Here is a 22,762-nt window from a genome sequence, read left to right as displayed (position 1 = left end):
CTGCTACATCCCAAGCGTTTATGAGATCTGCCCTGACCCCAGGACTTCAACCTCACTGTCCAGGTCTGCAAGTTGCCTGTAATCCCCTCTGGGCCTTCTGTTTCCTACACGTTCTGCTTCCATTACTGTAATGTTAAGAGCTACCATGACCTGTAGTTACGTCAGTTTTTCTGTATTTCACATAGTACAGAAACTCGATCCAGACAAATCTTAGACTAATTAAAAAATGATAATGACTAGTTGGAGAAAAAAAACAGGGAGGAAGCATATACTAGCCAACATTAGACTGGAGGGTGACTGGAGACAGGTTCCCTGTGGGGTGCACAGGAAGGGCAAAGCTATTGACCAACTTAAGACTTAACGTCAAGTACGCACAAAGAGAAATGGAAGGGTAAGCACTAAATGAGCAGAAACAGACATGTTCAGTGGAAGAAAACATAAAGCACAGAGAGCAAAGTAAGTTGAAAGCACAACGTAAGAAAGAAAACATAAAATATTGTAAATGGACAAAAGAAGAAATTGGCAGAAGAAATTTCAAAAGCAGATAAAAAACAGAACCTGCTATTTATACATTTGTCTACATTGTAATGATAAACTGCAGTTTATCACATCGTTACAAATTGAAAAGAGAAGTCACAAATCAGGGGAAGGTATACTCACCACAGATAATCCACTCAGTGTTAATATCCTGAATAAAAAATTTATATAAGGAAAGTGCAAACAACCTATTAGAAAATGGTCAAACAAGTTATTCACCAAAGAGGATACTGGAATGGCTGGTAAACATGTGAAAAGATACTAGATTTCACCAGTAATCAGGAAAATGCAAATCGAAACCACAAAGAGACGCCATTTCACCCCCTTAATTCTGGTTGATTCTTCTGTGGAGCTAGTGCTGAATAACCACTGCCCTTGAGAAACTCGCCTGGGTGCACAAGGAAGCTTAGTTCTCAGTGGTCACAGCAGCATTGCCAATGATGGCAAAAAACCCCCAAAACAACGGGGTGGGGGGGGGAGGAGGGGGATAATTGTTCATCAACTAAAAAACAGTATAAAATTGTCAGTCACTGACTATATAGCCATGAACATGAACTTGAACTCCATACAACAAACATGAATGCTGTTGAAGCAAAATCAGTTAGTTGCTGAACACCACATGAGCATGGCATCACTTCTATAAAAGCATGCACAACAAAACTGTATTTGAAGGCTAAAGAGGTTGTATAATTATGACGAGACACCTGGGGAGACCAGAAAGAAAGTGGATCCTTTAGAGAAGGACCTTCAATAGTAGTGGCTGTTTCACTTTGGTCAGTGGGTACACGTATTCATTGTCATTTTCACAACTTTTTTGTGCTGGAGAACTGTTATAAAGAGTGAAAAAGCACAAAATGAAGACAACTCTTCTGGGAATTTCACTATGAAATAGCAGAGTCCAGGGAGGGTTTTTAGGAAAGAAATATGTTCCTGATATTCTTAACCAGGGGTCCCGCTTCCTTGCTTGCACCACAGACAAGACCTTCCCTTTGCAGCGCCAGCGCCAGAGGCCCCTCATTCCCCTGGCAGCTTAAAAAAAAAAAAATAGAGCAGATTCCCCGCTCCTTGATTGTGGGCTGTGCAGTGACTTCTGGGGCAAGAGTTAGAGGAAAGAGTAACTTTATTGTGGAGAAACCTGATAAACACAACTGAGGTCAACATCAAACCAAGACATAAATCATGTCGACAGTACATATTAGTAACTTAATCTGACATAAGGGAAATGGCACTCTACTGTGATTTTCCTTCCCCAAACCAGTAACCCCAGTCTAACCATGAGAAAAACCAACAAATTCCAGTAAATGGCCTTGTACAACATCGCTGACTGGTGACATGGTCAAGATCCTCACAAGGGATCTTGTCCTGGATGGGATCCTGGAACAGAAGATGAATACCAGGCCTAGGTTCTTCCTCTGGGACAGCCTGGGCTCTGCAGAATGAACATAATCTCTGATATTTAATGTCTTTTAAAAACTGCTACAGACAGTGACCATCAAACACCTACCTGACAAGTTTGTTTTCTTCCGTTAAGTGCACATCCATGACTACAAAAATATCCTAATATATAAAAAGCCAGAGGCCGTCATGACCGATACAACCGGACAGACAACCGAACAACAGGCTGTGTGGGGCGACCAGGCCGGCAGGGGGGTTAGTGAGGGGCGACCAAATGACTGAACAGCAGGCTGCGTGGGGCAACCAGGCCGGCAGGGGGGTTAGTGAGGGGTGACCAAACGACTGAACAGCAGGCTGCGTGGGGCGACCAGGCTGGCAGGGGGGGCAGTTGGGGAGTTGGCAACCAGGCCAGCGGGGGGGGGGGCAGTTGGGGCAACCAGGCCAGCATGGGGGGCAGATGGGGGTGACCAGGTTGGCAGGGGGGGAGGGAGGGAGGGAGGAAGGGAGGAAGGGGGGAAGGAAGAAGGGAGGGAGGAAGGGGGGAAGGAAGAAGGGAGGGAGGGAGGGAGGAAGGGAGGGAAAGTAGGCCAATGCTTGGAGATACTGTTTTAGTTTGGAGGACTGAGATGGTGTACCTTAAAGCAATAGGGACATTCATACTATAGACTGTGGGAGCTAAGACTTAGGGCACCAATGGTATTCAAAATTACAAGATGGCTATCAAAGATGGTACTTAAAACTGTGACAGTCATTAGGTAGAAAGTGGTCAGAGCCATAAAACATACAAATATGAAGGCTGGCTGAGGTTCCATCACAAGGAGGGTAATTCTCTTGCAAGTGGAAGTGGAGGTAAGAGGGAGCAAGATGCGGTTGTGTTCAAGCTACGCCTCCAGATACAGGGCCATGTGAGATGCACAGAAGGGAGAGCACTGCAGGGAAGCGGCGGAGGGAACTCTGTAAGCCTGTGTATGGGGGCAGCACGGAAGGCAGGGGGAGCCTGCTGGAGTACGGAGGCGTAAACAGGACTGCAGAGTCATCTGAAAAACCAGATTAGGGATCAGACACAGTGGCCTTGGTTTGAACTTAACTTACTAGAAAACCAAGGACAAGTTTCTTTTCATTAAAAATTATTTTTTTGATGCAGGGAATGATCAAAGCTCCAGAAAAATAGAAACCACGTCAGGGCAGCCTGGCCTGGTAAGTGCTGTGACAATGAAAAGGTGAGGAGACCATGGCTTCTGTCCAATAGAAATACAAGGTGAGCCATATATGTAATTCAAACTTTTCTGGTAACCACATTTTTAAAAAATGTAAAAATAGCCCTAGCCAGTTTGGCTCAGTGGATAGAGCATTGGCCTACGGAGTGAAGGGTCCTGGGTTCAATTCCGATCAAGGGCATGAACCTTGGTTGCAGGCTCGATCCCTAGTGGGGGTTGTGCAGGAGGCAGCTAATCAATGCTTCTCTCACATTGATATTTCTAACTTTCTATCCCTCTCCCTTCCTCTCTGTAAAAATCAATTCTATTTTTTAAAATGTACAAATAAATGGGTGAAATTAACTTTAATAATCCTACATAATAAAAGCGTAGTATGCAAATTGCCCCCTTGACTGGAGTTCATCTGGGAGTCCGACCAGGGGGCGGGCAGGCCGGGTGAAGGGAGGGAGGCCCTGGCGCTGGCAGGCCCCTAGGGGAAGGGAGGGAGGCCCCAGCTGGGGGAAGGGAGTACCCGGGTGGCAGTCGGCAGCCACTAGGGACCCTACCAGTGCACGAATTTTGTGCACTGGGCCTCTAGTATATGTTATATAATCCATATATCCAAGGTATTATCATTTCAACATGTAGCACTGGTCGCAATTCAGGCACTCAGTAACCACCTGTCTAGAGGTACTGCACAAGCAAAGCAAGTCACTAGGGATCATATGCCTAGAGGAATGAGAACTAGAAGATGGATTTGTGATCCTGAGGTTTAAGCTTGGGATACTGTAATGACAACAATGGTGCACAAACAAAAATAAGGATCACACATTGAGTTAACATCTGCTGTTCCAGAAAAGATACAATGCTGCTATTATGGAATTGATGACTTTTATTTCCATCAAGAATGATCATCACATCATTATTTAAACATATCTGGAAAATCCTGAAATAATTTAAACTGAAGGCACAGAACAAATAGAAATATTTAACTGTTTAAGCTTCAAATGACAAAATTCAAATATTTCAACAGTAACAATAAATTATGAATAAATTTCCATCACCAAATATCATTCTGACCAAAAGCTATATAATCTTTTGTAATAAAACCAAATTAGCTTAAGCTGATTTCAAGATTTCCATAATAAAAATAATATTGAAAAGTATTTCTTCTTTCAGAATACTCATTATACCACTGGGTTCAATGAAAACTATTTTATATATAACAAAGTAGCAATTAGGGTATTTGTGGATGGATGGCCACTCCCCAAGAAGTGACTCATTTTTACAAAATGTTTTAAAAAATAGCAAAGTGGGTTACAAAATTCTACTTGGGGAGTAGGAATAAAACTTGTTCCATGTCAATTATAATATCAAAGCATTTCAATATCAAATTGCTTCCAAAGCCAATCATGACATAACAGTAATATACTGCATGGGGCATTCCACTGTATCTTGGTTACCTGTCAACTACAGTGTGGCTAAGGGGTTGAACAAGTTAGTAATAGTTATTCCATTTCTTATTTATTCAAAAGAGATATATTTTAAAAAATCATTATAAAACTAACTGGAATAATTGGTGACATGCTAGAATACAATGAGCACAGCAATGCAATTGCTAAGTTTGAAAACAAAGTGGTCATGCTTCATAATACACTGTAGTTATTTTGAAATACATTCTCTGATCATCAACACCATTCATTACAGAGGTCATTTGTAAATTAGCTCAGATTCTGAACTAGGTTTCTAATGAAACTTTTTTCAAGTATGCACAATATTAATAAGGTAAGGATATTTTTATCTTATTCAGGCCTTTATGTGTTCTTCTGAAGGACACCCATATTGAATAAAGGACAAACATAATGGGCTGGCCATAGCTTTCAAAAACTTCTCAAAAAATATGAAATAATCTAGTGACCAAAAACTGATAGAAAGATATTCACATCTAAAATCTACTATTTCAGGTTTAAAAAAAAACATAGAATTTTTCACTTTTTTAAAAAAATAATTAAGTTCGTAAGTAAAGGAATAATGATGAAAAAGAAGGGTTTCTAAAACACTCAATCTTACCGAATAAAATTTTAACAGTTTAGCTTCTCCTACTTAGCTGTGTTGGGTAAGTGTGTCTTGAATGGTTTTATCTTTATGATCTAATTGCATAAATCACAAAAACATATCCAGCCAGGTTTATTGACAGAAGAATAATACAAACTCTAGAAAATAATTTTAGCAAAAACTGCTTTAAAATTTTCCTACATAAAACATTCCTTTGGAAATGAATCTTTAATGCTTTTGGACTGTTCAAGTATATGCAGCTTTTAACATCTCCAGTACTAAACTATAATTATCTGCCAAATTCCTGTCACTGGATAATGTTATCCTTTATTCTCTAATATTCTAATAAAGGTATGTTTTTTTTAAAAATAAATTTCTTGTGGTGTCAAAATTATTTCTTCATCATCTCTGAGCACTGAGAGATTAAAGAAGAAATAAGCCAGAAAAATCACCTTATAAACAGTATGAAGTTTTAAAATGTTGGCATCTATGAAAAATAGGAAATGGTTACCATCCAAATTTAAAATCTATCCATTCCTGGCATTGGCAGTAACAGTAATAGCAAATGCTATTGCTCCTGTCTTCACTGATACCAGTCTTGGGCATGTGTAACTCATTATCTGGTTCAGTCAGTGAAAACAAAGAGCCACCAGAAGTCCTCGGATCTAGCTGGCTGGGTCACAGTTTTGACTGAATTCACTCATTATTATAGGTCACATTCTGAAAATATGAACTCATAGGATTAGTGGAAGACTGTTTCCAAGAGGAAAGAAATGTGGCTAACTAGAGTTAAACCACTTAAACAACAACAGAAGGACAGAAGGACAATCTTAGTGGTTTGGGGCCCTGCATATACCAGCTGTGCCAGTAGCTCCTAACAACCAGAAATACAATTTAAAAAAAGGGTTTTCTTTTCGAAAACCTAAAAAAGAAAGATGTTTGACTCAAAACCAATTTCAAAATCTATACCAGGCTGCCAGGCCAGCAAATAACTGTCAGAGTGACTTTGTTCCTCTGCTCCTTCAACATGGGAACTAATGCGGAATGGCTCATGCCCACAGTTGACAGGCCGTTCACAGCCACGATCATATCTCCACATCTGGACAAAGACAGACAGAAACAGAAACAGACTGTCATGATTTTCATGGTATTAAAACCATTTAAAAATATGTCTTTATTGATTTGAGAGAGAGAGGAAGGGAGAGGGAGAAACATTGATTACCTTGAGATTTGTTTAGCACCGTGGTCGGCAAACTCATTAGTCAACAGAGCCAAATATCAACAGTACAACGATTGAAATTTCTTTTGAGAACCAAATTTTTTAAACTTAAACTTCTTCTAACGCCACTTCTTCAAAATGGACTCACCCAGGCCGTGGTATTTTGTGGAAGAGCCACACTCAAGGGGCCAAAAGCTGCATGTGGCTCTCGAGCCGCAGTTTGCCGACCACGAGTTTAGCATAAAAATCAGTTTAACTTAACCATTAATTGTCAATGATTAAAGTGTATTATCTACTGTGAGAAACATCTGGGGTGAATTTTTAAGTCTATGTTGGTTTTCCATGGCTAATTATCCCTCTGCCACCCTCCCTCCTTTAACCAGTGGGTGATTTCAAGGGCAAGAAGAATAATTTTCATGTAAGCATAAGGCAAAATATAATTAGGCGAATAAATCTATCTTTTATGATTTTTGGTCTTTAGTTTGTAATATGAACATACTATTTTATTGTTAGCTACCTCAACTTCTTTTTTGAAGTAGGTGGAATGCAAATTATAAACTAACAGAAACTCAATCTGGTTAATTTAGCTAAGAGAATGGCTAATTCATTTCCCCCTACTCTTTCCTTGTAAAATAATGCTTTCCATTTTATAAAATAATCTGATAAAAGACTTACCTGGAGTGTACCAAACCTAACCAACTTTTCACAATATTATTTTAATGTCACTTTCTGTTTGCAAACACTGTAATCTCTCCGTTTGTGCTGCATTTTGTCTACGATGTCAATTTAATTTTTATGAATTAGTTCTTTCATCAAAAACTAGGCACTAAGAACTTATAATCACCCACCTCCTCTCGGTTTGTATAATCTTTTGATATAACACCTCATTCTTTTCCCTGCACCTGAGTTTTGAAAAAGAAAAGAAGGTTGCACGGAGGCTGAGCAAGTACTTTCTGCCTAGTGGTGACAACTGGCCAAGGGGTTAGTGGGAAAGGCTCTGGAGCCAGGAAGTCTGGGTTTGAGTTGCAGTCAACCACTTTCAGCTGTTTGATTGTGGGTAAGTTTCTTAACCTTCCTAAGCCTTAGTTATCTGGTTTATAAATGGGAATTACAACACCTCCTAGGGCCGTGGTTGGCAAACTGCAGCTCGCGAGCCACATGCGGCTCTTTGGCCCCTTGAGTGTGGCTCTTCCACAAAATACCATGGCCTGGGTGAGTCTATTTTGAAGAAGTGGCGTTAGAAGAGGTTTAAGTTTAAACAATTTGGTTCTCAAAAGAAATTTCAATCGTTGTACTGTTGATATTTGGCTCTGTTGACTAATGAGTTTGCCGACCACTGTCCTAGGGTTAAGAGGATTTGATAATCCAATCAATCCCAAGCACCTAGCACTGTGCCTGGCACACTGTCAACTATCACACACTCGTTCATTAAATATTTGTTGAGACCTTACTACATATGCAAGGCACTGCTCTGGCTACCAGGGATGTAACAACAAATATAACGAAGTCCCCTCTCCGCCTCCCTGCGTGGAGCTTGCATAAGTATATTGTTAGGGAGATGTAAGTGCTGTGGAGAAAAACACAGCCGAGGCATCTAATGACAGGACTAGACCTGAGTCAATTGTGTGGCAAAACTGCTCCGAGCTAGTCACATCAGTATGTGAAGTGCAATGACTCAGGTTCAGGCCTGTCATCAGATTAGCAAAATACAGCTATGAGTGGCAAGATTGTCAAGGTAATGCTTTGTCTACATCAGGGTTGGCAATATTTTCCTATAAAGGGCCAGATGGTAAATAAATATTTTAGGCTTTGCCAATCATATGGTCTCTGTCACAACAAATCAACTCTGCCACTGTAGTTCAGAAGCAGTGACACACAACATGTAAACAAGTGAACATGGCCATGTTCCTATAAAACTTTATTTACAAAAACAGCTGCATTTGGAGCTGATCCCTGGTCTAGATCATATCCGTCACAACAAACATGAATCACATCAGTAAATAACAAGACTCACTTTAATCTTCCATCATAATAAGCAGGAGTTCCCAAGACAATGGTTTTAATGAAGAAAGGCTGATTGGTGTGGTTCTCTTCATATCCACCAACAATACTAAAGCCCCAACTTCCCAAGTAGCTTCTTCGTAAAACTATATCATGGCAGCTATGAAGGGAACTATAAACAAATACAACAAATACAGACATCAAGAAACAATTAATGGAGGCAATTACAGCCTGCTCATCTTTGTTATAACTGCACACCATGTCATACTTCCTATCACTGGGAAAAGAAAAAGGGCTACTTTATTTCCTTCTGAATGTATTATTTTGACCACCCATTTTCCAGACAGATGCAGTTCTACATAGACTTGAATTTCTTTCACTTTTTCAGTCTTCTCTTCCCAAGTGAATAACACACACACACACACACACACACAGAATTTAAGTAAACTTGGTTATAAGTTACACCTCAGAAATTTTGTAAAATGGTTCTGAACCTGTATTTTCTCTCTTACTGTCAACAGGTCCTCCATTCTAACATCCATTGGTACCTTCAAAATTTGTATGGTGGTATGCTTGGCTGGGGTGGCTAGGAGGTTAGAGCATCGGCCCATGGACTGAAGGGTCCCAGGTTTGATTCCTGGTTAAGGGCATGTATCTGGGTTGCAGGTTCCATCCCTGGCCTTGGCTGGGACATGTATTGGAGATAACCAACTGATGTTTCTCTCTCTTCCCCCTCTCCTCCTATCCCTGCCACTCTCTCTAAAAAATAAATGGAAAAAATATCATTGGGTGAGGATTAACAAAAACAAAACAACAAAAAAAGTGGTATGAGGGTCTAGTACTGCTGACTTCAGCACTCAATTGAAAGAAAATGAGTAGAGCAGATTCCCAAAAAATGTAAGATCACTATCCATCTTTTTAATCTACCCAAGGAGTTAGAATTTGTTGTATTTTCCTTTTTCACTTAACATGCTTCCATTTTAAGAGAGACTCTAATTGAAAAAATAGGGAACTCAAATCTGGAAAATAGTAACAAAAATCTCCCATTTCAATTTTGGTGCACGGAATAAACAGATATCTAGTAGCTAAATCATCTGTCATAAAAAAATCTCTCTCCACAAGGTCCACATACAAGGTCCCTACAGGTCCCTGAGACATGAATTCTATTACAATTTTAGGCCTCTTTGTTGTTGTTTTTAATTTATTTTATTGATATCAGAGAGGAAGGGAGATGGAGAGACAGAAACATCAATGATCAGACAGAATCACTGATTGGCTGCCTCCAGTATGCCCCCCACTGGGGATCTGGCCCACAACCTGTGCCTGCACCCTGACCAGGAATTGAACTGTGACCTCCTGGTTCATAGGTCGATACTCAATCACTGAGCCACAGTGACCTGGCAGCCTTTTTGTTTGTTTTTAACCAAGAAGACAAGTCAGCAAGTTAGATTATAAACAAACTAGAGGCCCGGTGCACGAAATTCATGCACGGTGTGTGTGTGTGTCCCTCAGCCCGGCCTGCACCCTCTCCAATCTGGGACTCCTCGAAGGATGTCCTACTGCTGGTTTACAGGGATCGGGCCTAAACCGGCAGTCGGACATCCCTCTCCCAATCCAGGACTGCTGGCTCCTAAACACTCACCTGCCTGCCTGATTGCCCCTAACCACTCTGCCTGCCAGCCTGCTCGCCCCCAACTGCCTCCCCTGCCAGCCTGCTCACCCCCAACTTCCCCCCCTGCTGGCCTGCTTGCCCCCACCTTCCCTCCCCACTGGCCTGCTTGCCCTCAACTGCCCCCCTGCTGGTCTGCTCACTCCAAACTGGCCCCCCCTGCTGTCCTGATCACCTCCAACTGATCCCCACTGATGGGGTGAGGGGCTGAGGGCTGTTTTCAGGCTGGCCACACCCCCTTCAAAGTAGGGGTCCCCACTGGGGTGCCTGACCAGCCTGGGTGAGGGGCTGATGGCTGTTTGCAGGCTGGCCAAGCCCCCCCAGCAGGGACCCTCACCCCATGGGAGTGTGGCCAACCTGGGTGAGGAGCTGAGGGCTGTTTTCAGGCTGTCCATGCCCCGCAGCGATCCAGGATGCCAGCCCCTCCTTTATATCTTTTCTTTTTTTTTTCAGTGCCTCCTTGAGCGGAGGCCAGGGCTGGCTGGAAGCAGGTATCTGGGATTTATTTATCTTCTACAACTGAAACTTTGTAGCCTTGAGTGGAGGCCAGGGCCAGCCAGGGCGGGTGGGAAGCGTGGCTTCCTCCATTGCTGGGGGCAACCCAAGCCTCCTGCTTGCTCCAGCTCTGTGGCCACCGCCATCTTTGTTGGGCTAATTTGCATACTGGCTCCTGATTGGCTGTGGGTATAGCGGAGTGATGGTCAATTTGCATGTTTCTCTTTTATCAGTGTAGATAATCTAATAATCCAATTGTATAATCTAATAATATCCTTGTTTTTTTATTGTTCTTTCTGTGAAAGTACTTTATAAACCAAAGTACTATACAAATTCTAGTTATTACAAATTTATTCCAAATGAAGCTAGGTAGCCCAGAAATTGACACATTCTTATCCTGTATTTTTACTTTAAATGAGTAATTTTCATACTTTGTTAAGAATCAAAATGTTTCATCATAGTTCGGTTTTAGGATTCTTTTATATGTTAAGAATCTAAGCTGATTTGGAAACAAAGATACAAAACACATTCTTCCTACCTTAATATCAAATTATGCAATAATCACCTGGAGGTTCCAAGTGTTTCCATGACCAGACACTGACCAAGTTCAGAACACCTTGGCTGGTACCGGGCCAGTGGCGCAATGGATAACGCGTCTGACTACGGATCAGAACACCTTGGCTGGTCAGTCAGTCATGAAGCAGTGAATTCTTTAGAAACATGGGTAGGAGCAGCTACACTTGAATACCAATCATTGGGCTTAAGACTCTTATGTTCAATAAAAACTGAGTTTTATACCCAGCCTTTTTAGGAGAGTTAAAAGCATTAAGAACAAAGGGCATTTAGAAAGCCTTCTGGGATAGGACAAGGCTCCACACTTTGACCCCATGAACATGAAGTCTAAGCATGTATCAGAATGAACCTTGATAATGACAGCTTTCCTGAGCAAGAGACTGAACGTCCCCTCTCATTGCCTGCCCACTTATGAGCCTTAACAAAAACAGACAAATGGATTTATTAATTTTTATAAACAGATGTCTTTTTAGCTTAGTTCTTATTATTACATTTACCTTTTAAATATAAGCTAAAAAATGACCATTTTCTTTTGTAACTTGATTTGATGTTGCTACTTTTATCTAAAATTTACTGGGTTACACACTAATAAAAGTTGTAATTATGATCCTATCTAATAAAAGGGTAATATGCAAATTAACCAGCACTCCATCACAAAGATGCCAGTGCCCATAGCCACAAGATGGCAGCACCCAGTCCTCTCAGCCCCACCAGAGTCCCCCAGTCCCGGGGGGGTGGCCGTTGAGAGTGGGCAGTGTGAGCGGCCTGGCAGAATGCTTGCTTCGTTGCTACAACAACAAAGCAAGCGTTCCACCCCGGCCGAGGAGGCCTCTCGGTAGCGGGCACGGAGCAGTGTGTGTGGGGGTGATGCTTGCGTCATCGCCCCGGCGACGAGGCAAGCATTCCGTGCTCGGCTGCGAATGGGCCTCTGGGCTGTGGAGAGCCTCTGGGCAGCAGGCGCGGAGCGGCCAGGCCCCGCAAAGAGCTATTGGCGCACGGATTCGTGCACAGGGCTACTAGTTACTTTATAAAGCAACAAAAAAAGCTGTCAGTACCTTGGAAGCCCAAGCCACATGACCCACGATGGGGACCAACTGGCATCATACTCGTTTTCACTGAAAGTGCTTGGCTGCTCATCCGTGGCCTGGGTGGCCTCCTCAACAACCTGGACCTCAAGGGCTTTAAGGGCAACAGCAGGGGATGCAGCACTGGCTTTCAGCATAGCAACAGCCTCACTATGACTTAAATTGGTCAAATCAATGCCATTGATATTCAACAACACATCACCTGTTCAAATGACAAGACAAAAAAAGAAAAAAGAGAATGAGCTGCGCTACTAAGTGATTATCTCCCTGTAAATTCTTCTACTGGTAAGCTAATCAACAAAAGTTAGTTTCAATGACTCAGATGAGATAAGGTAAAAGACCATTTTTTTCTTCTTTGTAATTTTTATAATACTGAGAAAAAATTCGACTCATGAAAATCACTCCAGCCCTGGCCGGTTTGGCTCAGTGGATAGAGTGTCGACCTGCGAACTGGAAGGTCTCAGGTTCGATTCTGGTCAAGGGCACATGCCTGGGTTGTGAGCTCGATCCCCAGTGGGGGACTTGCAGGAGGCAGCCAATCCATGATTCTCTCTCATCATGGATGTTTCTATCTCTCCCTCCCTCTTCCTTCCTCTCTGAAATCAATTAAAAAAAAAAAAAATATATATATATATATATATAAAGAAAATAATTCCAAAACAATTCAAAAATTTAAAATAATTTCATAGTATATACGGAAAAGTGTGGCTTGAGGGACTATGATTCCACTGGAAGTCCAAATCCTTGGCCCTGGCATGTCATAGGTTTAGCTGAGTACAGGCCCTTGCACATTCAGTTCTCTTCTTTGAGCTTCAATGATTTCTACTGTTCTTTCCAATTCAAAAATTATTTGACACTTTGCTAACTTAGACATGAATTTTTAATATTCTATGTTTACACAGTTTTATACATAAAGACAGCCCTACATAGTTCACTCAGTGCACACATATCAGAATATGTAGAGAGAGTATATTCTTGGGCCTACACAAAGAAATGAAACTAGTGATTTGAACATCTTTTCCTTGAGGGAGAAAAAAAGTATTTGTTCCTCTGTCAAATAATATGATAAAAAGGGCAGTGAGGATTAAATAAAAGGCTAGGAAGAAAAAGATTACTTCTGTAGGAAGCACACACACTTGTATCAAGAAATCTACATAAAACCGCCTCTCCCAATTCATCTATTATTCAGATTGTTAAAGCAAAACATTTTCATTGTAGAAAATTTAGAAAACATAATAAATAATAAAAAGGAAATAAAATTACCCCTCCAATTCTATAACTGGACAAATAACTGTAAAAAATAGCAGCCTTTTAAAGATATTATTCATATAACATTCAATTCATTCTAAGTTACAATTTTATGGTTTTTAGTATAGTCACAGAGCTGTAGAACCATCCATCACCCATCATTTTAAGATCAACCTTCAAAAGACATGTACCCATTAATAGTCACTTTTCTTCCCCCAGGCCTAAGTAATCACTAATCTACTTTCTATCTCTATAGATCTTCCCATCTGGGCATGCCGTATAAATGGAACCACATGTGGTCTTTTGTGACTGGCTTCTTCTTTCCATAGGCATAATGTTTTCAAGGTTCACCTATACTGTAGCTTGTGTCAATGCTTCATTCCTCATTATAGCCAAATAACATTCCAATGTATGGGTACACCATATATGTTAATCCATTTGTTAACTGACAGATATTTGGGTTGCTTCTACTTTTTGGTTATTTTGAAAAATACTGCTATGAAACTTTATGTACAAGTTTTTGTGTGGTCACATATTTCCATTTCTTTAGGAACAGAATTGTTATAGATCAGATGGTAACACTATGTTTAACTTTTTTGAGGAACCGCTAAACTCTTTTCCAAAACAGTTGCACCAATTTACATTTCCACAGGCAATATCTGAAAGTTCCAATTTTTCCACATCCTTGCCAATGTTTGCTATTGCCTTTTTTATTATATTTATCCTTGTGAGTGTGAAGTGGCTTTGATTTGCATTTCCCTAATAACTAATGACACTGTGCATCTTTTCCTGGGATTACTGGCCACCTGTATATATCCTTTGGAGAAATGTCTATTCAGATTCTTTGCTCGTTTTTCAATTGGGTTATTTACTGTTTTACATATTGAGTTGTAAGAGTTCTTTATGTACTCTAAATACAAGTCCTTCATCAGATATACAATTTACAAATATTTTCTCCCATTCTGTGGGTTATCTTTTTACTTTCTTGGTGGTGTGGGTCCATCATCAAATTTTCAATTTTGATGAAGTCGTTTATCTATTTTGTCATTGTTGCTTGTGTTTTTGGTGTCATATCTAAGAAAAACACCACCTAGTCCAAGGTCATGAGTTTTCCTCTGAATGTTGTAGATCTTACATTTAGGTCTTGGATTCATAATAAGTTAATATGTGGCTTGAGGTAGGAATCCAACTTCACTCTTGAAAAAATAGCTTTTAAGACTCACTTTTCCACATGAATAAACAAAGTGTATGAAGAATGCTGTTTTTACCACTACCACCCCCACATACACAAATAATATAGTATTGATGTGGAATGTGAACTTCTAAATGTGTTAATCCCTAAACTCACTATATTTTTAAAGTTTGACTTTGCTCCATGTCCTCTGTGAACCCATCCCACTTTAGTTTAAACAACATTTGTATTTTGGAGATGGTCCTTCTGAGAATCTAGCCTGCCATCATGTAGGAAACATAAATTTCTTAGAGAGTCTTTTCTAGCATAAAATAGTCCAACAGTCTCCATAACTGTTAGTAAATACCAAGCTTCAGCAATTTCCCTTTACAGTAGGCATTTTTCTACCCTTATAAAGAGGTTTTATGCTTATATATGCAAGGGACATTTTAAAGAATTAAAAAAGTAATGTTTAAAAGAAAACGTTGTACATATTTTTTACGTACATAGTTGAATTCAGGGAGAAGATGTAGTGACATCATTGACATTACTGACAAACCTATCTTACCTCTCTTGATTCTGCCATCGCGTGCGAGGCAGCCATGAGGCGGCACACTGGTCACAAAGATGGGCAGTTCCCCACTCTTACTTCCTCTGCCCCCAGCTACTGTCATTCCAAGGGACTCGTGAGGTTCCTTCTTTACAGTAATGTGTTTTTCTTGGCAAGTAACACACTGGGTAAGATCCTAAATCATGAGAGGAAAATTTTGTGGAATATATTTATTGGAATGAATATAAAACAAGGACAGCTTAAACTAATGTAAAAACTTATGTGGTAACTGTAATTTTTTTATCACGCAGTATAGAACTGAAAGTAATACACAGTTCCTCATAGGTACAAAAACTACACTGATCACTGTGGATCTCGTTAAACTTTGGATTACCATTTTTTCGTATGACTATGGAACTAAAACAATTAGGACTATTGGCATATGGAGGTTAAAGTAAAACAAGCACATCATTTATATAGTTACCTTAAAGTCCAAGATATGATCAATTCTATAAAAGTAAATAATGTTTGAGTTTTAAGATTCTAAATATGAGCCAATTAACTTTTCTTCCATCTTTCTTCCTATTCTTTGAAAGTAAAGTTGACAGTACAAGATTATATTAATGTTACTAACAATGTCAACAATGGAAATATATGAATTATATTTACAGAATTTTAACATTTCCTTTAGTGCCATAAATTAAAAGATTTGACATGCACATATCTGTTAACCAGGTCCTAGAATTCCAGGCCATGTGCTCTCTCTGTTCCTGGACCCCTGCACTCCTGAAATTTTTATTAAGAGAACTATTTGTAATAATAGCAGAGCATTCCTAGAAATAGTTATGACCTAGCAGAAAACCTGTAAATGTCTTAAGGTGGTCTCCTATCTAAAGGTATGAAATCTATGTTAGTATTCTTCAAAATGGGGCAAAAGCATTTATTATGAGGACAAGTCATGTCAACCCAGCCTTGAGGATATTTACTTAAGAGTTTCAGCTCTCAGGTATTTCATTATTTAAGGGTAGGGATTCTATTCCTCTGCCAGCTGAGATGTATGCATTTTTTTTCCTGGAACAAAACCTAACATCAATGGTTTTACTGGGTAAGCTTTAAGGAAACTTCTCAGGGTTCAACACCATATGAATGCTTATCCAAGCAGCTATACAGAAGCTTATTAGTAGACAAATATATATTTTAATTTTTAACGATTATAATCACCTGAACAGGTTGTTTTGTGAATTTGTGTTTTGGCTTTCCCTAGGAGACCTTTATTTTTCTACATCAGATTTGACATAATAAGTGCAAGAGTAAATAACTAAATTAACTCTTAAAAGTATATTTCATGTGGTTGTTCCAACTAACAGGTTTGCAGAGTACCTAGAATAAGAATAAATTCAGCATTACTATGTAAAACACTGTGACATAAAATTAAAGAGAATAAGAATTAGCAGAGTTAAGAGAGAAAAATATATGTGCTCCAAACAAAATGAAGCAGTTATCTATATGAATGTTGAAATAATTAAACACAATTAAAAAAACTGTCTTATGTCCTAAAATTACAATGTTGTCAGACATCCGTATCTCAAATCATTGTAGAATTCAATGACATGAAAGATTCAATAATCAACTTTTGGCTTATCCTACAATTCTTTAGGAATATTTATCTTGTAAAGCAAGGACAAGCTATCTGAAACGACTACTATTAAAAATTTCTGTTCAAAACACTAACTCCTTTTTCATAGTCATCGTTATGAAGGCAAAATTACAGGTTTCCCTCATACATTTTGGTTTTTGTTCAAAAATGAGAACAAAGACTGTGGTTATAATTGTGTGTACGTATTAACTAAACCAAAGATCAGTGACAAGTCTATACTTAAACTCAGAAAACCAGAAAAACTTGACGGGCCAAAAATACTCATGTCTTTAAGCAATGCTTTTTTAGGGTACCCGTGACATTCCAAAGGTAATTACTTTCTCAAATATTGTACTTACATTAAGAAGCCATTTTAACACACAGGCAACTTCTATAGTTTTTAAGCAGACCAATGAATAAGTTTTTGTTTGGTAAAGTAATTTAATTTTACTTAAGGAAAGTCACTTTAGAACCTCACATTTAGCTTATACTTTCACACAGTTGGGTGAATGTAATTGTTGAAAAAATCCTGGCCAATCAGAAGTTGAGTTCACGCAAAGGATCCAATGAAGTAAATAATATAAAAAAATGCAGTGAAGTACCACCCTTTTTTGATTTCTGGAACTAAGGTTAGAGAGTATCAAAATTCTCAGTACATATATACATGTCCTAGGAATATATTATAATACCAGTGAAATATTAATGAAGCTGTAAAAATGCTCAACATATGGAAACTTAAAATAATTTAGGGTAGTATTCCTATTAAGCTATAATATTAAAAAAGTGCTATACTAGTACCTATGAAAATGTATGATTTATACGTTTAATAATCACATATCTAATTCTGTTGTTGCAGGCAACCTGCTCGATTGCGAAGTATAAACTTGTCCATCACTGTCTTCATTTTGCTTTTTCAGTCAGACAACCAACTGTTGCATTTAAATGAGCAACCCAAGATAAAGCCCACTTTCAAGGAAGACTAAATAGAAATTTTTTTTCTGGAAGATCTAACATTTCTCATCAATCACCTGGCAGAGGGGACCTTCTTCACTAAGAAACCATCTCTATTGTCTGAAGAACTGAGACAACAGAGTCACTCTCCAAGACAGCAAAACATGCACATTTCACTTCCTCAACACCTATGTTCACCTTCTCCAACAGAATAACAGCCTTCATTTAAATTTTACCAGCTTGTAACAATGATCCTTTGAGGGTGGATAAATTAAAACACACAAACAAACACAACACCTCACCTTATGTGAGCTGGGTCTGCTGTAATACAGTGGCTGCGCATGGTGCTGGCTGCTGCTCTGAGTTCCTGCTTCTCGGATAGTGTTACCAGGCGGGGGTTTCCCTGGTCTAGCAATTGTTAAATTGACCCTTTCTCCACTAGCCTGGAGAAAACACACATACATACATTACCACCAGTCATTAATGAAGCTTCTCATTGTAAAAATTATAGGCAGTATAATTTCCAATGCACTTATCGTTATACCAGAGCCTGGCTTGGGTAGTAAATGCAAGCACCTGGTGGTGAGGAAGAAGGAGGTTCATTTCATGAGTTAATATTTTAAAACTTTTGCAGGTGAATCACACACACAGAGCTCCTGGATATGCCCTCCCCAACTCTACCTCCAAAATAACCAAGGCAAAGCAGTAAAACTGCCTGTGTTCTCATCTCCCCTTCATTTCTTGAAGGGTAAGGTAACTTTTTATTTTATTTTTTAAATATACTTTTTATTGATTTCAGAGAGGAAGGGGGAGATAGAAACATCAATGATAAGAGAGAATCATTGATCAGCAGCCTCCTGCACTCCCCCTACTGGGGATTGAGGCCATAACCCAGGCTGTGCCCTTAATAGGAATCAAACCTGGGACCCTTTAGCCCACAGGCCAAGGCTCTATCCACTGAGACAAACCAGTAAGATAACTTTTTAAAAATTCTTCTTTGCCCTTTCAATACTAGCCCTGGCACTGAGAGGGTCACAGCAAAGGAAAGAAGATAGAAAGGAAGAAATGATTCAAAACTTTATTAAAATCCATTGTGACTTTGGCAATAAATTTTATGGTGGCTACTTTGGAAGTAATAATCGATGAAACTATGCATAGCTTTGTTTTTGCTTGCGATAGGTTTGAGTCAAAATAGGACCAAATTTTTTAACAGTCCTGAAAAGAATGATTATAGATTATAACAAGACTATACACACACACACACACACACACACACACACACACACACACTCACACACACACACTCAAACACACACACACACACACACACACACACACACACACACACACACACACACACTGTATGTGTATGACACAGCCACATGTCCCTAAGGATCATTATGGTAAGTTACTTTAGAGGTTTATGATGATTATTTTAAATTTAGAAGTCCATTATCTATATATCTGTATTTTAAACAGAGACTCATATCTAGTATATTTTTAAAATACTCTGTTACTTAATTTTTACTTTAAATTATTTTATCTTTGTTTTTAATGTACAAGCTTAATTTATTTGATGTTGACTCTTGGTCATGACCACAATTTCCAATTTTATTATTATTTTTCTGGGAAAATAGGATAGCCTACTTTCAAGGAATTGTGGTAGAAAGAGGGGAACTCCCTCATAACTATAGTCAACAATGTTAAGAAATTACTCCATTTTTAGTTCTTAAATGGAAAATAAGTGATAACCAACTTTAAGACACCAATGAAAATCATTTTCTTATTCAGACATTTTACTGCACTAAATAGTTTCAGACAAGTTCTTTAGAATAACTGAAAGAACAGTTAATACATAGCCATACTTCCAAACAGAGCCTGGGGCTTGATCTAAAGGATAAATAACAAAGTAGAATGTTTAGGATTCTGACACTTCAGATTGTTAGATCACACAGCGTGAAGTGGTGAGACGCTCCCTTTGGGACTTCATTTCGATGTACAGGATCATTTTCATTATGCTTAACACCTGGTAACTACTAAATATTTCAGAATCAGCACTTCAACTTTACTGGAAAACCCCTGTTTACGAAACTTTAAACAGAAACGAATCATTGATCTTAGATTGCTTCAAAGACAAAATTCTTTGCATGTGATGGAAGTGGGCAATTAGACTTGAAACAACGAATCAACATTTGTGTTTAGGCTAACTTTAAACAGACTGCACATGTAATATTCCAGGGTTTCAAACACAGCAAAAGAGTTGTGTTAAAGTCAAGGTATTTTAAAATGCAGGATGCCCAAATGATAATACCCATGATTCATAAATAAGTAGCATGCTTTGTTATTGGGTGTATAAATTAGTATGGTCTGATCTAGTAAGAAGTTTAGCAAAATGTCTTAAACTTGAAAACAAAACATAAGTTATAGAACACAACATGCCCACAGGCATTAAAAATCATGATGTGAATCTACACTTACTGTTATGATAAGAAGTCCACAACATACTGTTGACGTAAAGAAAAAGTTGCAAACTCAGAATTTATAAGATAAGTGCATAATGTTAAGTATTTGTGTAAATATGTACCTATTTACCTGTGGACAAACACATAAAAAATGTTTGTAATGATGTTCTCCAAAACATCAATGTTGACATTTTGGAGTTATTAGATTGAATGTGATTTTAACTTCCTTCTTTATTTTCTGTATTTTGTATTTTTGATTCTCTTTATGGGACATGGAATACATTTCTTTTTCCCACAAAGAAACTTAAATTGACCAACTTCAGTTTTCTATACTTTGAGGAAACTATGATGCAACTATTTAACTAGTTGCATTATAAAAATCAAAATATACAATATATTATTATGAAAAAAATTTTATGTATTTTCTACCTGTGTATGTACATTTTTTCACATTTTGGTTAGAAATTTAGTGAGGACTGCCCTGGCTGGTTTGGCTCGGTGGATAGAGTGTCGGCCTGCAGACTGAAGGGTCCCAGGTTCGATTCTGGTCAGGGGCATGTGCCTTGGTTGCGGGCACGTCCCCAGTGTGGGGTGTGCAGGAGGCAGCTGTTAGATGTTTCTCTCTTATCTATGTTTCTAACTCTCTATCCCTCTCCTTTCCTCTCTGTAAAAATCAATAAAATGTATATATATATAAAAAAAAGAAATTTAGAGAGGAACATCTACTTAGGAATTGAGTATTTTAACACTGCCTGAAATATATCTAGTCAATCTATTTATCTGTATCTTACTGATCTGATTTCTCACTATATAAAGTCTACTCAATTCTCCTGTTTCCTTTAATAAATCCCATAATTGGATTAACTTTCTTTTTTTTTCCCCCCTTCTCCTCTCACCAACCTGGCCCTTTCATGATGTACTTGTCCTCACCAGGGCAGCTGCTGGCTGGTATCCACAAGTAAAGGTCCGAATTACTGCCTCTGATTTCAAGAAATTTTAAGGCACCCAATTTCTTTAAATCTCGTCTATGAACTGAGACCAATAACTGAATCTCCCCTCAATGCAATGTGGCTGTGTGTTTCTGTAAGGCTATACTGAACCAAAAAATTTTAAAAAGGAGTAAGTTATAGAGGTTTGAGAATTGGGTTTTCTTATAATCTTAAATATTCATTATTATTTGATTCTGTGTAGTACACACATGTTTAGTGACTATCCACCTACTTTAATTCCTGATGCTCAATTATATTAATTCTTGATTTTCTTTAGAGTGTTCTGTTGGGCTTACTTTTAAAAAAAGGCACTTTTGTTTTACCCTGATCTCTGTAGGAGATACCCACATTGGGTTAAATGCCATGGCATGTTCCAGAACCTGAAATCTTCTCTGGGTCGTTTTCTAAATTTATCTGGTTTAATATTCTTACTAAAAACATGGTTTTTCTGTGATAATAACTATCCTTACTTTCTTTACATTTCTGTGAGGAGAAATGTTATGTGTTTGAATTGCTTTAAATTCCTTAAGATGAAAAAAAAAGGCATTATAGGGATAACAGTTATTCTTAACAAAAAACGACTTTCTATTTTTATGTATCTTAAAGTGAAGAAGGAAAGGTAAGTCACAACCTTGGTAATCACAGATCCTTTGAACCTTACTTTTCTCCTTTGTTATATGTGGACAACACCGTACGCTATGTCTACTGCTAGATGGAGCCAAGGGAGCAAAGGAGAAAGGAAACTTTAGAGACTGCACTCTATAAATAGCCAGGCTAAAAGTTCATGGAACACAGTGCTTAGGAAAGATTCTATCTATAATGAAGTTATACGACTGTGGATTTCGAAGAATTTAAATAGCTGTGCTTGCTTTTTCCAATGAAATATCAAATATGCCCAGATTTTTATGTTATTGGCTGATGAAAACAAAATACTGATATATGGTAACAAAGGCCAAGCATCTGGAATGCATGTCTCAAGTGTACCTGAATGATCTGTGCAGCCAACTCAGGAGTTCCGTGCTTCAGGTCATGCCCATTGATGGCGAGCACCCGATCGTTGCTGCTGAGTCTCCCATCCTGCGCAGCAAGCCCCCCTTCCAGCAGGTCAAGAATAAAAACTCCTGGCTCATCTGTCCTTCGTACAAGTTTGATGCCAAGCTGTTCACCACAGTCTCGTTTATGAAGAACCACGTGGAAAACCTCTTCTCGTGGAGAGTTCCCATCAGAATGGCTATTCGCTCGGTTACCAAAGCGTCTCTCTCGCAGCACAGTGAGCTGTAGGGTGCTGCAGGGCTGTGAAAGGACAGCTCTGGCATAGTTGTGCGACACATTGCTAATATCATAGTTGTTGACCTAAAAACAAAACAAAACAAAAAAAACAAAAAAAGAATTATGACCATACTGTGACTATCTCCCCCCCCATTTATAGAAATAACATTTCCCAAGGAAACTAACATTGTAAAAATGATATACAATCATTATTTACAAAGAAATCCACTCTAAAGACATTTTAAAGTACAGAATTCCTAA

The 22,762-nt window shown here is 38.8% G+C and overlaps 1 protein-coding gene and 1 long non-coding RNA gene across 3 annotated transcripts in view; one reads left to right on the top strand and one right to left on the bottom strand.

Annotated features, from left to right (window-relative positions):
* Positions 1–4,008: 4,008 nt before the first annotated feature.
* Positions 4,009–22,762, bottom strand: part of LNX2 (ligand of numb-protein X 2) — a 76,995-nt gene continuing 58,241 nt past the window's right edge. Inside the window, exons 5-10 of one of the 2 annotated variants that reach the window (XM_008153377.3) lie at positions 22,217–22,585; positions 18,084–18,224; positions 15,213–15,390; positions 12,196–12,427; positions 8,417–8,575; positions 4,009–6,282 (exon numbers count right to left, since the gene is read on the bottom strand). In XM_008153377.3, the coding sequence (XP_008151599.2) occupies positions 6,147–6,282; positions 8,417–8,575; positions 12,196–12,427; positions 15,213–15,390; positions 18,084–18,224; positions 22,217–22,585 (1,215 nt within the window). In that variant the 3' untranslated portion in view covers positions 4,009–6,146. The remainder of the gene's footprint in view (positions 6,283–8,416; positions 8,576–12,195; positions 12,428–15,212; positions 15,391–18,083; positions 18,225–22,216; positions 22,586–22,762) is intronic. The other variant, XM_054718738.1, reaches the window with a different exon arrangement.
* On the top strand, positions 12,407–18,016 carry LOC114227004 (uncharacterized). Its single transcript, XR_003613091.2, has 2 exons — positions 12,407–12,510; positions 17,687–18,016. It is a non-coding gene; the product is annotated as an uncharacterized LOC114227004 (long non-coding RNA).

This window comes from Eptesicus fuscus, chromosome 7 (assembly GCF_027574615.1).
Source record: "Eptesicus fuscus isolate TK198812 chromosome 7, DD_ASM_mEF_20220401, whole genome shotgun sequence".
Lineage (NCBI taxonomy): Eukaryota > Metazoa > Chordata > Mammalia > Chiroptera > Vespertilionidae > Eptesicus > Eptesicus fuscus.
Note: the sequence above shows the minus strand (reverse complement) of the source record. Positions and strands in the feature narration are given on the sequence as shown.